General features: G+C 39.1%; 1 protein-coding gene across 19 annotated transcripts in view; it reads left to right on the top strand.

The window, feature by feature from the left end:
• Nucleotides 1-13,694, top strand: part of baz2ba (bromodomain adjacent to zinc finger domain, 2Ba) — a gene marked incomplete at its 3' end in the record, with an annotated part of 93,650 nt that overhangs the window by 68,500 nt on the left and 11,456 nt on the right. For 5 of the 19 annotated variants that reach the window (XM_084129306.1, XM_084129316.1, XM_084129323.1 and 2 more), the window contains 13 exons: nt 9-74; nt 890-955; nt 2,455-2,499; nt 2,902-2,934; nt 4,842-4,907; nt 5,182-5,322; nt 8,037-8,288; nt 8,424-8,647; nt 9,636-9,710; nt 9,951-10,179; nt 10,282-10,344; nt 11,266-11,410; nt 11,508-12,262. In XM_084129306.1, coding sequence (XP_083985432.1) covers nt 9-74; nt 890-955; nt 2,455-2,499; nt 2,902-2,934; nt 4,842-4,907; nt 5,182-5,322; nt 8,037-8,288; nt 8,424-8,647; nt 9,636-9,710; nt 9,951-10,179; nt 10,282-10,344; nt 11,266-11,410; nt 11,508-12,262 — 2,160 coding nt within the window. The remainder of the gene's footprint in view (nt 1-8; nt 75-889; nt 956-2,454; nt 2,500-2,901; nt 2,935-4,841; nt 4,908-5,181; nt 5,323-8,036; nt 8,289-8,423; nt 8,648-9,635; nt 9,711-9,950; nt 10,180-10,281; nt 10,345-11,265; nt 11,411-11,507; nt 12,263-13,694) is intronic. The other 14 variants (XM_084129308.1, XM_084129317.1, XM_084129312.1 and 11 more) reach the window with 8 other exon arrangements.

Below are 13,694 nucleotides of genomic sequence, written 5' to 3'. Positions count from 1 at the left end.
CCTACCAGGAAAAGATAAAGCGTATTCAGCAAATCCGTATGGAGAAGGAACTCCGCGCACAGCAGATTCTCGAGGTATGAAGTGACTGCGGGAAAAAATAATAAATGAAAAGAGTTGAAATAGGCTTAACATTCTTAAAATACACTCCACCTCCTTCAGTTCCTGTTTAACATGGAACCCGGACCACAGAAGAATCACTCACCAGCATTTTGGGGCTGTGAATTCTGCATAATTTCCGTCAGGACTAATGCTAAATTGGTTTTGGTGGACAGTTTTTGAATATTAAATTTGCTGCCTCCTGTGTTTCAAACCAGAGGTAAATTAGACATAATTTTTTTTTTTGTCATCAGACAATGGCAGTTCTTGCATAAGTAGCAGGAGGAAGACACTGTTTACTTTACTCACCCAATTATAGAGGCTTCAAAAGTGTTTTAGCTGGGCAAAATCAAATTGGAGCTGACACGCTTGGCAAGCCATTCTGAACAGGATTTCTTGCTGTTTGTAATTACGCATTTAAATTTTCAGCTAATTCGCCTTTGCTTTCTTTTTATATTGCCGTTGTCAGAGCCCGAGGAATATTGAATAGTTTTGAAGATCTGAGGGTTGATTCTGACACAGACTTAAGGAGAAAACATTCTCAATCACTGACGCAGTGATCTGTAGCTAGAGCTAGCGCAACAATGGCAAGACTTGAGACTGAAGGGCTTTCCTGAGTGTGTGTGTGTGTGAATGTTTTGGATGCGAGCTCTCACTTTTCCTCTCCCAGACTCATCAATCAAAGTGTTAGTATAAGTTATAAATAAAACAGATGTTGGTTTAGCATGTTTAATTTAGGTTTATACTCAGCACGGCAGCACTGGTCTGACCCAGACCTGTTTTGCATTGGCAGGCAAAGCGTAAAAAGAGAGAGGAGGCTGCCAATGCCAAAATGTTGGAGGCGGAAAAGCGAATAAAGGTCAGTTTGTGAGTGAGAAGAGATGCTACACACCTACTCTGCACACCATGAATCATCGCCGTGGAAATCCCCCCCTCCCCCCCTCCCCCCCAACCCACCCCAGAAAACTTCCGTCGTTCGCACCTACCATTTAACATTCCTCGGCCACAACAAAGAAGTAGAGCCTCTGTTTGAATAATGTCTGCTGGCCTGTTGGGGAAAATTAGCTTGACATCTGGGTTTTTGCTGTTGTTGTTTAAAATGAAAAATGCACAGTGCATCTTTTTATGTCTTGTACACATGGGGCCCTCACTGGAATACTCAACCCGCTCGAAATAGCCTCCCTTATTTAAATCAAGTTTTGTGTTGAGTTTTATTACTTTTTGTCCATGTCTGTTAGATTTGCAGCCATCTTGTATCATATACACACATACAATTATTTACACCATATAACACTTTGATCATACTGCAGATTTTAAATATCACAATAACAGTCATTGTATATACACAATATTGTTATTTCCCATATTGTATTTTTATAAAAATGGTTTATATACACTACCGTTTTTTAAAGGAATTACTTTTATTCAGCAATTGCACATTCAATTCATTAATCATTAAATCATTCAGTAAATTAAATCAAAAGTGAAAGTATAGACTTTTACACTGTTACAAACAAATATTTTTCAGATAAATGCTGTTCTTTTGAACTTTCTATTTATCAAAGGATCCTGAAAAAAGACAGCAGTTTCCACACAAATATTAAGCAGCACTGTTTTCAGCATTGATAATAATAATAATAAATGTTCCTTGAGCTCCAAATCAGCATATTAGAATGATTTCTGAAGGATCATGTGACGCTGAAGGCTGGAGTAATGATACTGAAAATCCAGCTTTGCCATCACAGGAATAAATTACAATTTAAAAAATGTATTGAACTAGAAAACAATGTAGTAATGTTTTACAATGTTACCGTTTTTACTTTTTAATCAAATAAAAGCTGCCTTGGTGTATTAAATCAGGAATTTTTCACCTGCAATCTGGATAAACATTTTAATGCAATATGTTTACGATAATATATTAATAATTTTCTATAGTAAAATGACAGTATAATATTGTTGTCTTTACAACATCACACACATTTTTCTTACACAGTATAAATTAGTTTTTAATCACGTTTATGCATAAAAGTAGCTAGCTGCCTTTACATTTAGGAAAGGAGTCCCTCGCAAGTGGATCATCATATTTGGGGATCCGTAGCATCAAAATATTTGAAACAAAATCTGCCTATTGCAGCCTATCTACCCAACCTGCTTCACTAGCCAACAGAGCAAAGCAAATGGCATTAATCAAACAATTTCATGTAGAAGATTGATACTTTCTTAAGCTCTTGCATTCATAGGCCTCACAGTTAGGACTGAAGGCCGAGACAAGACTCTGATTGGTGGTTTCTTTTTAGACGGTGTCATAATGAGTGTTTTGGTGCAGCGTTGAATCGTTTTTATGTTCTGTGTTTGTAGGAGAAGGAGATGAGACGCCAACAGGCTGTTATTCTCAAGCACCAGGTCAGTCACCACTCTTATAAATAATAGGTCTCATAATGGCCATTTATATAGTAGTACTGATTTTTGCTATAAAATGCAGGAGAAAGGGAAGGAAAGAGCAATATTTTATTGTAGAGTTCACAGTCACCATCTGAAATGCAGTGCATTATGGGTTTAAAAGTGTCCTAAAATAGATTTGTTCAGCCTATGCCCAATGTTAGAAGTGGCGAGTCTCATGTGGTTCTGTCTTTAACTTTCTGCTGTTTCTCTTGGTTAATTTCCATGCTTTTTTGGGAGTGGGGTCTGTCTCTTTGGGGTTACAGGCTAAAGTTTTGAGTTTGTTTGTTTTTTTTTCCTTTTCTTTTTAAATGACGCTGTGATTTTTTTTCTGTCTCATAATACTCTGCCAACTCTCTCTCTCAGGAGATGGAGAGGCATAGACTAGATATGGTATGGGTATGTTTCATCTTCTGTACATCTAACACTCGCATCGTGAATCCTGGTTGTGATATGATGTCATAGCAGCACATGTTTAAATGTAGCACTGGCTGCTGTCAAAACTACATTTTCCTTCTGCATGGCTTTTCAAGCAAAAAAAAAAAAAAAAAGACAACAAAAGAAAAAACTGCATCGCCTACATCTGCTATTTGTGTCAATGAGAGAAAACGGCTTTGATGCAGCAGGCTTGTGCCGTGTGTGTGTGTGTGTGTGTGTGTGTGCGTGTGTGTGCGTGCGTGTGTGTCTATGGAGCCTGTTGAGTATATACTCTCATTGGTGGAAAGTGCCACACACCCTCATTCCACGTGTAAAGTCATCCCAATATTGTATATTATCATTACCGCTGTGAAAATGTGAGTGTTGGTGTGTGTGCGTGTATGTATGTTGTTGTGGCAGACTATTTGTCACAATGTTGCATTTGCACTGTGCTGATTGTCCTGCCTGTGAGATCATCAGTACAGGTCAAAGGTCATAGTGCCTGACCAATGAGAGAATTTGAGGAAACTCACACTTCCCTCTGTTGTACATTCCATGCCATCTGTGGGTCAGAAATGAAAATATCACTCTAATTGGCTTTATCCTTAAAGTCAACATGAAACGCCATCCGCATCCCATTTTATTTCCTTAATGTGACGCTTTCCAAACGAAAAAAGATATTTAACAAATTATAACAAAAACTACTATAATGTAGCCAAACCAGAATGTGAGTTTTCTAAAACAATGAATTAAAAATTATTTGGCTATTGGTTAATGGTGCACTCTTTAATTTAAGATTTCTTGATTTAAAAAAAAAATTGAATAGTACTTTACATAAGTAGATTTAAAAATCATATAGACTCATATAAGATAAAACCTCTAATCATATCAATAGCCCAATAAATGTTGTAATTTACATGGAGCAGATCTCTTCATGGGGACAGCTTGGATGATGCTACATCCACACCACTAAATGTCAGCATGAATCCAAGGCATCAGTAGCACAACCTAAACAACAAATTACTGAGTGCAAATTAACATCGACTGTGTTTAACTCCACTTTTACACACACACTCGCAAACTACCCTAAGCACTTGCCCTTGGGGGAATCCCTGCTGTTATTTTGAAGTGCGTTCAACTTCGTCAAGTGGATGAGGGAAGTTTACTTGGACAGACCCTCGATTTTAATCAGATCCATAGACCACGATTCAACACAATTGTGACATCACAACAGTGTTCACACTTAATTTACCCACAAGTGATCAAGGCCTTGGGTGTTCCACTGGTTGTAGGCACTCGTGCAACATAAACAATGACGTACATCCAATTGAACGTTAGTGAGGGAAGGGCATAATAAAGTGGACTTAAATGCAGCCATTACAACTGTAAAGTAGTTATTTGCATGTTTTACGTTTAAAGAAAGATACCAGAAATGTGTATTAAGAAAGTAAATAGGGGCGATTTTGATTTCATGTTGACTGTAAATCCATAATAACAGTGACAGAGAAATGTGCTTCACTGTAAGAACTGAGGGAAATCTGCTTTATTTTCCCTTGTTAGCTTGTAACAGTAGCTACGCTAATCTAACTCAAGATGCACCGACAGCTTTCCTCCTCTGACCTGCCCATTACATCTGTGGCTTTTCTTTTCGCTCTTTTGTTTCCGTCCGATCAGCTGTAACACATGTTTTTGTGGCTGCCTCATCCTGGCCATGGCAATGTGTCCGTTCTTCACCTACTTTTTCTCTCTCTCTTTCTGTGCAACATGCTAAACCACGCTGATCAGTTTTATCGTCTGTCTCTGGCTTTTATATTTCATTTGTTTTCTCTGTGTGGATCTGTATGCTCTGCTTTCCTCCACTGAACGATGGAATCATTCTGTCTTTTCAGGAGAGGGAGAGGAGGAGACAGCACGTTATGCTAATGAAAGCTGTGGAGGCTCGGAAAAAAGCTGAGGTGTGCAAAACAAAATAGATAAATAAAGGAACACTGTCCTTCACCACTCCACTCTCCTCTCTGCACCTCGAGGCTTTCTCACATGTCACGTCTACCTGCTCTGCTTACGCTCCCTGAATGTGTTTGCCAAATAATTTTGATGTAGTTCGATAAAGTACCCTAAACATTCCTCATCCTCCAAAACAAAGTTTTCTCGTAGAACATAAAACCCTAATATCAGACATGGCTGATTTGGCATCCGACCGGTTAGTAAAGCCTCTCTTCCACCCCTCAGGAGCGTGAACGCCTCAGGCAAGAGAAACGTGATGAGAAACGTCTCAACAAGGAGCGGAAAATGGAGCTCCGGAGGCTGGAGTTGGAGTTGATCCGTGAGATGAAGAAACCTAATGAAGACATGTGTTTGACAGATCACAAGGTAATGGAATATAAGGCCAAACCAGAAAAAAGCTTTGCATCAACTTTAATAATCATTTATAAAAACCAGTTTTTAGAATGCTTGTGTTTGTAAGATTTGTGTTTCATTCATCGATAAATGAGCCATTAACAGAAAGACTCATCCAATCAGAACTCTCAGAGGTATGATGTCATACACCGAATCTTACCAGTGAATTCACCTGAGACAGAATACTGCCACCTAGTGGTCATGGAGACAGGATTTTGCTGAAAGTTTGCACCCTTGTATCTTGGATCAAACTTTTTGATGCTAATGGCCCCAAATTTTGATGATCTCCTTGTGAATGGCCCCCTACATAAAATATAATGGCAGCTGCCTAATTTCTTATAAATAAAAAAATGTAAACATACTGTAAAGACAACGTTGTTTCCAAAATTAAGTAAGTGACTTTTATTGTCACTATATTAAGGACAAAACTAATTATTGTATTATTATCTAGAACTGAGTTTCCAAAACAGGGGTTCATGAAAAGCTAATAATTAATTATATTGAATGTAAAAGTAAAATAAATAAATGGGGCTGCATAATAATCAAGACATAGCTTGGTGTGATTATCAAATCAAAGGCTGCAATAACTGTATATTATGCATGTTTTAGAGTGAAGCATGTGGCGCATTTGTACAATTGTAATTTACAGCAGTAATATATTTTTGTCTTCATTTTTATAATTAGAGTCAAAACATACTACTACTACTACTACTACTACTACTACTACTAATCATAATTATAATCGACATCAGAGAACTGTGAGCATGCTAATGTGTCATTAAATTATTTAAATATTAACTTAAAAAGTCTCAGGGGTACTTCAAGTAAGTATTTTACTCACAAAATATCTGAGTTTGACTCACAAAAAAGTTTTCTTTGTAGTAGTTTGTCAGCATAATTTTTTTAGAGTCGTGTTGGATGTACAGTGAGGAAAATAAGTATTTGAACACCCTGCTATTTTGCAAGTTCTCCCACTTAGAAATCATGGAGGGGTCTGAAATTGTCATCGTAGGTGCATGTCCACTGTGAGAGACATAATCTAAAAAAAAAATCCAGAAATCACAATGTATGATTTTTTTAACTATTTATTTGTATGATACAGCTGCAAATAAGTATTTGAACACCTGAGAAAATCAATGTTAATATTTGGTACAGTAGGTCAAACGTTTCTTGTAGTTTTTCACCAGGTTTGCACACACTGCAGGAGGGATTTTGGCCCACTCCTCCACACAGATCTTCTCTAGATCAGTTAGGTTTCTGGGCTGTCGCTGAGAAACACGGAGTTTGAGCTCCCTCCAAAGATTCTCTATTGGGTTTAGGTCTGGAGACTGGCTAGGCCACGCCAGAACCTTGATATGCTTCTTACAGAGCCACTCCTTGGTTATCCTGGCTGTGTGCTTCGGGTCATTGTCATGTTGGAAGACCCAGCCTCGACCCATCTTCAATGCTCTAACTGAGGGAAGGAGGTTGTTCCCCAAAATCTCGCAATACATGGCCCCGGTCATCCTCTCCTTAATACAGTGCAGTCGCCCTGTCCCATGTGCAGAAAAACCCCCCCAATGCATGATGCTACCACCCCCATGCTTCACAGTAGGGATGGTGTTCTTGGGATGGTACTCATCATCATTCTTCTTCCTCCAAACACGTTTAGTGGAATTATGACCAAAAAGTTCTATTTTGGTCTCATCTGACCACATGACTTTCTCCCATGACTCCTCTGGATCATCCAAATGGTCATTGGCAAACTTAAGACGGGCCTTGACATGTGCTGGTTTAAGCAGGGGAACCTTCCGTGCCATGCATGATTTCAAACCATGACGTCTTGGTGTATTTCCAACAGTAACCTTGGAAACGGTGGTCCCAGCTCTTTTCAGGTCATTGACCAGCTCCTCCCGTGTAGTTCTGGGCTGATTTCTCACCTTTCTTAGGATCATTGAGACCCCACGAGGTGAGATCTTGCATGGAGCCCCAGTCCGAGGGAGATTGACAGTCATGTTTAGCTTCTTCCATTTTCTAATGATTGCTCCAACAGTGGACCTTTTTTCACCAAGCTGCTTGGCAATTTCCCCGTAGCCCTTTCCAGCCTTGTGGAGGTGTACAATTTTGTCTCTAGTGTCTTTGGACAGCTCTTTGGTCTTGGCCATGTTAGTAGTTGGATTCTTACTGATTGTATGGGGTGGACAGGTGTCTTTATGCAGCTAACGACCTCAAACAGGTGCATCTAATTTAGGATAATAAATGGAGTGGAGGTGGACATTTTAAAGGCAGACTAACAGGTCTTTGAGGGTCATAATTCTAGCTGATAGACAGGTGTTCAAATACTTATTTGCAGCTGTATCATACAAATAAATAGTTAAAAAATCATATATTGTGATTTCTGGATTTTTTTTTTAGATTATGTCTCTCACAGTGGACATGCACCTACGATGACAATTTCAGACCCCTCCATGATTTCCAAGTGGGAGAACTTTCAAAATAGCAGGGTGTTCAAATACTTATTTTCCTCACTGTATCAGCAAAACAACTTCATGACATTAAATTGTTTAATATTATTATTATTATTATTATTGATTTTTATCAGTTATATTTTTATTGACACAAGAAAAATACTGAAATTTAGATGATACAGGCGGTAAAAAAAACAAAACAGTTTTTCTCACTTTTTCTGTTTTTCTCTCCCTCTACAGCCCCTTCCAGAGATTCCTCGTATCCATGGTCTGGTTCTGCCTGGGAGTGTGTTTGCGGAGTGCCTGATGGTGGTGCAGTTCCTGCGGAGCTTCGGGAAGGTGCTGGGCATGGATCCCTCTGAGTTGCCCACTCTGGGAATACTGCAGGAGGGACTGCTCAACCTGGGCAACAGCATGGGGCAAGTGCAGGACCTGCTGGTCCGACTACTCTCAGCTGCTGTGTCTGACCCAGGATTACCTCAAGGACACAGGGTGAGGGGGAAATCTATCTATCTATCTATCTATCTATCTATCTATCTATCTATCTATCTATCTATCTTGCTTTTAATTAAGATGCTTTAGTAAAAAATGTCAGCAGAATTTGAACTATCCCCTTTTCTCCACCAGTCTAAGTCTATCTTGGGTGACCACCTGACCAATGTGGGTCTGAATCGGGACAATGTGTCTGAGGTTTTGCAGCTATACATGGAGGCTCACTGCTCTCAGACGGAGCTAGCTGATCTTGCTCTGAGTTTAAGGACCAAAGCCTTTCAGGCCCATACGCCAGCTCAGAAAGCCTCTGTCCTGTCCTTCCTGGTAAATGAGCTGGCATGCAGTAAAAGCATAGTCAGGTAAGATCCAGTAGATTCCAGTTATGTTTCCAGAGTTCAGCTGCTGATGATTCATGACTTGATTGATGTTTACATTGGTACAGAATGCAGCTGTTACACAACATGGCAGTTTTTTAGTCATCATATTATGTACGATGCAATACAACACAATTTTCCTGTTGTGATACAGTAATAATTCATAAAGAACAGTCAACTGCTTTTAAAGGTAATTTGTTGTTATATGCACAGATTATTAACTGAATAGCATGTACATGTTAACAAAACATTTAAAAATTGGGCAAGAAAATATTTTGTTTTCTTTAAACAAATGGCATCCGTCTTTTTTTGAGAAACATATCACATACCTTTCAACTTCAATTCAAAATCAACTTATTACACTTATGTAAGACATTTTCAAATTCAAATGATTCCTGTTTGGAGTATATGATATGTGTAAAAGTGATATGTGCTTATTCTGTGGGGCCTGTCTGGGCACTATGAAATATTCATCTTGGAATAATAGTGCATAAAGAGGCAGTGGAGAGGTCACATAGTGTGATGGTCACAGAGCTTTGAATACTTAATGCATATGAACACTGGAACCTCAACAGCTTGAGTTTGTCATGTGACATTATCACACATGTACTGTATAACATGTATCTACCAGGGTTATTATCTTTAAAACTATAAAAAAATATATTTTTGTTAATTATTACAAAATAAAATATTAATATTAGATTAAAATACTTCAACTAAAATGTTGCTTTAGTTTAAGCACTAAAATTAGTAACTGTAAAACAAAAAGCTAAATCTGAAGTAAAACTAAACCTGAAATAATTAAACCTAAATAGCATAATATATAATAAAAATGTTTTTTTTAACAAAATTACTAAAAATGAACTTTAAATAAAATTTTACTTAAAAATAAAAATAGAAGCTAATTCAAAACTTTATACTAAAATAACACTGGTTTCTACAGCAGTACGAAACTGTTTGTGTGTTTTTGCAGTGAGATCGACAAAAGCCTGGAGCACATGAATGTGCTGAGGAAGGACGAGTGTATCGTGGAGGGCAGACTGAAGAAGTGAGTATCTTATTTTGCACTTGATTTATACTAATTTAATGGCTGTGTTTCAAAACTTACCTACCTAGACAGCATTTTTAGCCATAATAGATGTTCAAACATTTGAATCGAGGCATCTTACCATGCATTAAACACAACCGACGTTTCTCTTTGCCGACTGCGAAAGATGTGTGCTGAATGTACATAATTATCATAATGTACATCACTAACAAATCAGTATTTCTGCATGTGTTCATGCAGAATGAAAACAATCTACGCTAAACGGACAGGGAAACGTGAAGCAATCGCTGGAGGGGAGGAGCCTCAGGCTGTGGGCTGTTCTTCCATTGGTCACAAGCGCAAGAGGAAGGCTGGGGATAGTGATGACGAAGACGATGAAGATGAGGACAGTGATGACGCAGGGGATGAGGATGACGATGATGAGGAGGAAGAGGCTAAAAAGGGAAAAAAGGTGGAGACGTGTGATGAGGTAAAAAGCGTTAATTTCGGGTGCATTTTCATACATGGATTCTACCTTTATCATGTATCTTTTTATTGACTGAGCCTGTATATGTGTGTGTGTTTGTGTCAGGATGAGGGAGACCCATCAACAAGTGTTGAAGAGCTAGAGAAACAGATCGAGAAATTATCAAAGGTAAATTCAAACATAATTTAGGGCTGCATGATTTGGGGAAAACAAATCTAAATTCTCTTATAAAATTTGCCATTTCAATTTAAAACGTGATTTTGTTTAAAATTGTGCTTGTTTGTAGGACTGCAGTTAAGCCCAAAATGTTGTGCTTTTATATCAATATGACCATAAGGAATAAAATAATAATAATAATGACGATGATGATAGTAATAATAATAATTTATTATTATTTTATTATAAAGATATTTTATACTAAACAAGATAGTAAATATTATTATAAAATATTTTTTTTAATTATTATACAAATATTTTATATTAAACAAAATTGTTATAGTAATGTTTTTACTATTTCACTTTAAAAAATAAATAAAATCAAGTATTTAAGAAAAATAATTATTAATTTAATTTGTTTGGAAAACCACAGGGAGCCCTTAAAGGGTTAGTTCAACCAAAAATGAAAAATTCTGTCATTGATTTCTCACCCTGTCATTTCAAACACGTAAGATTTTCGTTCATCTTCGGAACAGAAATGAAGATCGTGTCTCTTCAGAAAGTTTGGACTAATGGATGATTGGTGCATGTTGCGTCCCAAATGCATGTTATAACTTATAAGCGACCTAAATTCAGAGCAGATGCAGAGATGAGTCTTTGTAGAGGAGCGTTAATTGCAAACCGAGCCACTCTGAGACACTGAAAACACCAGATGATGAGCTGCTCTTGTGTAAATGAACACAGTGCTGCACTTCACTATGAAACACCCAGTGCATGTATTTATTTAATTGAATTGCAGCTTTTACGATTTGACAATTGCATTAAGCAATAGCGCAATTTTGGTTTTATTTCGATGAATCATGCAGCCCTATCATAATTACATATAAAATCCCCACCACACACACTCATATGTGTATTTCTGTATGAGTACAGCAGCAAAACCTGATCCGTCGGAAGCTGTTTGAGTCGTCTCATGCCCTGCGGTCCATGTCATACGGCCAGGACCGGTACCGTCGCAGATACTGGGTCCTCCCGCAGTGTGGAGGGGTTTACATAGAGGGGTTAGAGAGTGGAGAAGGTGAGTCTTATCTATCCATCCATCCATGAATGCATTTGCGAACAGCCATACCATTCATTTTACACTAAATATGTTCTTCCTTCTTTCTCTCATGTAGGTCTCGAGGAGTTGGAGAAAGAGCGTGAGAGGTTGAGGAACTTTACAGTTGTGCAGGTCAAAGAGGAGCCCAAGGAGGAAGCTCTGCAGCTTCATCAGCACGAGGAGATACAGGGGGCTGTGAAGGAGGAGGTGAAACAGGAGGAAGAAAAGCTCATCGATCCTGATCTGGAGGCAAATAAAGAGGTGCGCTCCTCCCCACTAAAAGAACTGCAGGAAACAGGGGTTGTGACCACGCCCCCTCAACCGCCAGAGCTCCGCCCCTCACAGAGCCCTCAATGTCAGGAACTGCCTTGCACACCTGCCGGGGCCAAGGGGCTCAGCCACGCCCACAACGGCTGCCCGGCAACAATCGCCATGGAAACAACATTAGCATCATCTCCAGCTCACTCTCCAACTACCTCTAAGCTGACAGAGGCCAGCAGCCCGAGCGCAGACCACGCAATCCCTCCTCCTCTGCAGCTGGGCATCCCCGCGCACATCCTGCAGCCACAGCTGACGCAGACTCAGCTCCTGGCCAACGACCAGCTGCTCAAGGTCCTGAGCGAGCGCGGCGGCCACTGGTTCAGCCTGCTGCCTCGCTCACCCTGCGACGACACTTCCCTCACCCAGCCGCAGTCCTCACACAACAGCAACACCCCCAAAACTCCACCTCCACCGTCTACCTCCTCCCCGCACCATCACCTGCTTCCTCTTTCTGCATCTGCAAGCACTCTGAACCCCTCAGCTGCTGGGATCAGCAACCTCAGTTTGCAGGTAATTACCCGTCCTATTTGAAATGTATTTCATATTGACAGTGTCCAACATGATTAAGCTACAAGCAATGAATCTCTTTCATGTTAATCTGAGTTTATGTCCTGACCAGCTGCAACCCTGTCAATTAACGTGAGACAAGACGTTTTATTGGTTCCTTGATTTCTGTTTCTTTCGTGTCACGCTGGGTTGCTATGCCCACAGTGAAATCTCATTGGTTTGTTCTGATTGATTGTGATTGTCTTTAGTGTTGCACCGAAATAAAAATCCTTGGCCGAAAACAAAAAGTTTGAAAGCCAAAATCCAATTGATTTAAAATCAATATCAATTATATTGATGTTATATTATAAAATAGCTGATTACACTATTTTCCTTCAATTGCTGTGACTTTTATATTACATTCAGGGGCTTGACATTAACTTTTTTGCTCACCAGCCACTGTGACTAGTGGTTTTACAAAGTTACTAGCCGCATTTTCACTGTCCACAATTTTGACATCGATACCATGGGGGAAAACTGCCATATAGATATTTGTAATATTATCTCATAATTTGGCAGCAGGTATATTAGGTTGCTGTCACTTTAAGACCTGACATGCATCCATTATACTGTTACACATGCGGTTTCTTGTTTATGTGAATACTCGCCAAGACCAGCATTTTGACATTATTTTGTTTGTATTTGTTTAATCTCAATAAGCAGCGAAAAAGCAACTCAGTTTAGTACTGAGAGGCAGCTTTATGTGTGCACACTTTGGGTATGAGCACAAAATCTGCAGGAATGAGTAAAACTATGTGTAATTCCACGGCGAAATTCAAACCCTGTAACATTAACCATTTTCATCTGGAGCAAATGAAACGAGTGAGTGAGGCGGGTTTGTGTGTCATCGCTGTCGGAGAGATGAGAAAGTGACAAAGCGCAGCTGGTATCTATTCTACGGATAATGAGTTTTGGAAGCGTTTCAGATATTTCAGTATCGAAAAATCTATATTTTTAAAGCTACAATATGTCTTTTTTTTTCGCCACTAGGGGTCGCTAACCTCTTACAATAACAAAGGAGTAGGTTGATGACGCGGAATTATGGAACTTGTCGTCATGCCGATGGATCTAATAATGTTTATAGATGAGTGAATACATTGATGTTTTTTAACATGACTGTGGTATGAAGCAGGGCGCGATTGCTAATAATAGACAGATATCAGCGCCACACGCGAGTCCCGCGGATTTAAAGGAATAGGGACATTTCATTCTACCGAACTACCCGCAAGTGCTGAATTACTACTCGCACAAGTCAGTTTATTTGACTTGTGAGGTAACGCAGCGCTGTTTCACTTGGTCTACACTATCATGCTAAACTGCATTTGAGTGTGTTGAAAGTTATAATGTTATTCTATGTTAGTTTGTTGACTATATGAGACTAGCAGTAAGCTAGATC

The sequence above is a fragment of the Abramis brama genome, assembly GCF_963993115.1.
Source record: "Abramis brama genome assembly, chromosome: 11".
In the NCBI taxonomy this organism is placed as follows: domain Eukaryota; kingdom Metazoa; phylum Chordata; class Actinopteri; order Cypriniformes; family Leuciscidae; genus Abramis; species Abramis brama.
This window is presented reverse-complemented; position numbering and strand designations above follow the sequence as displayed.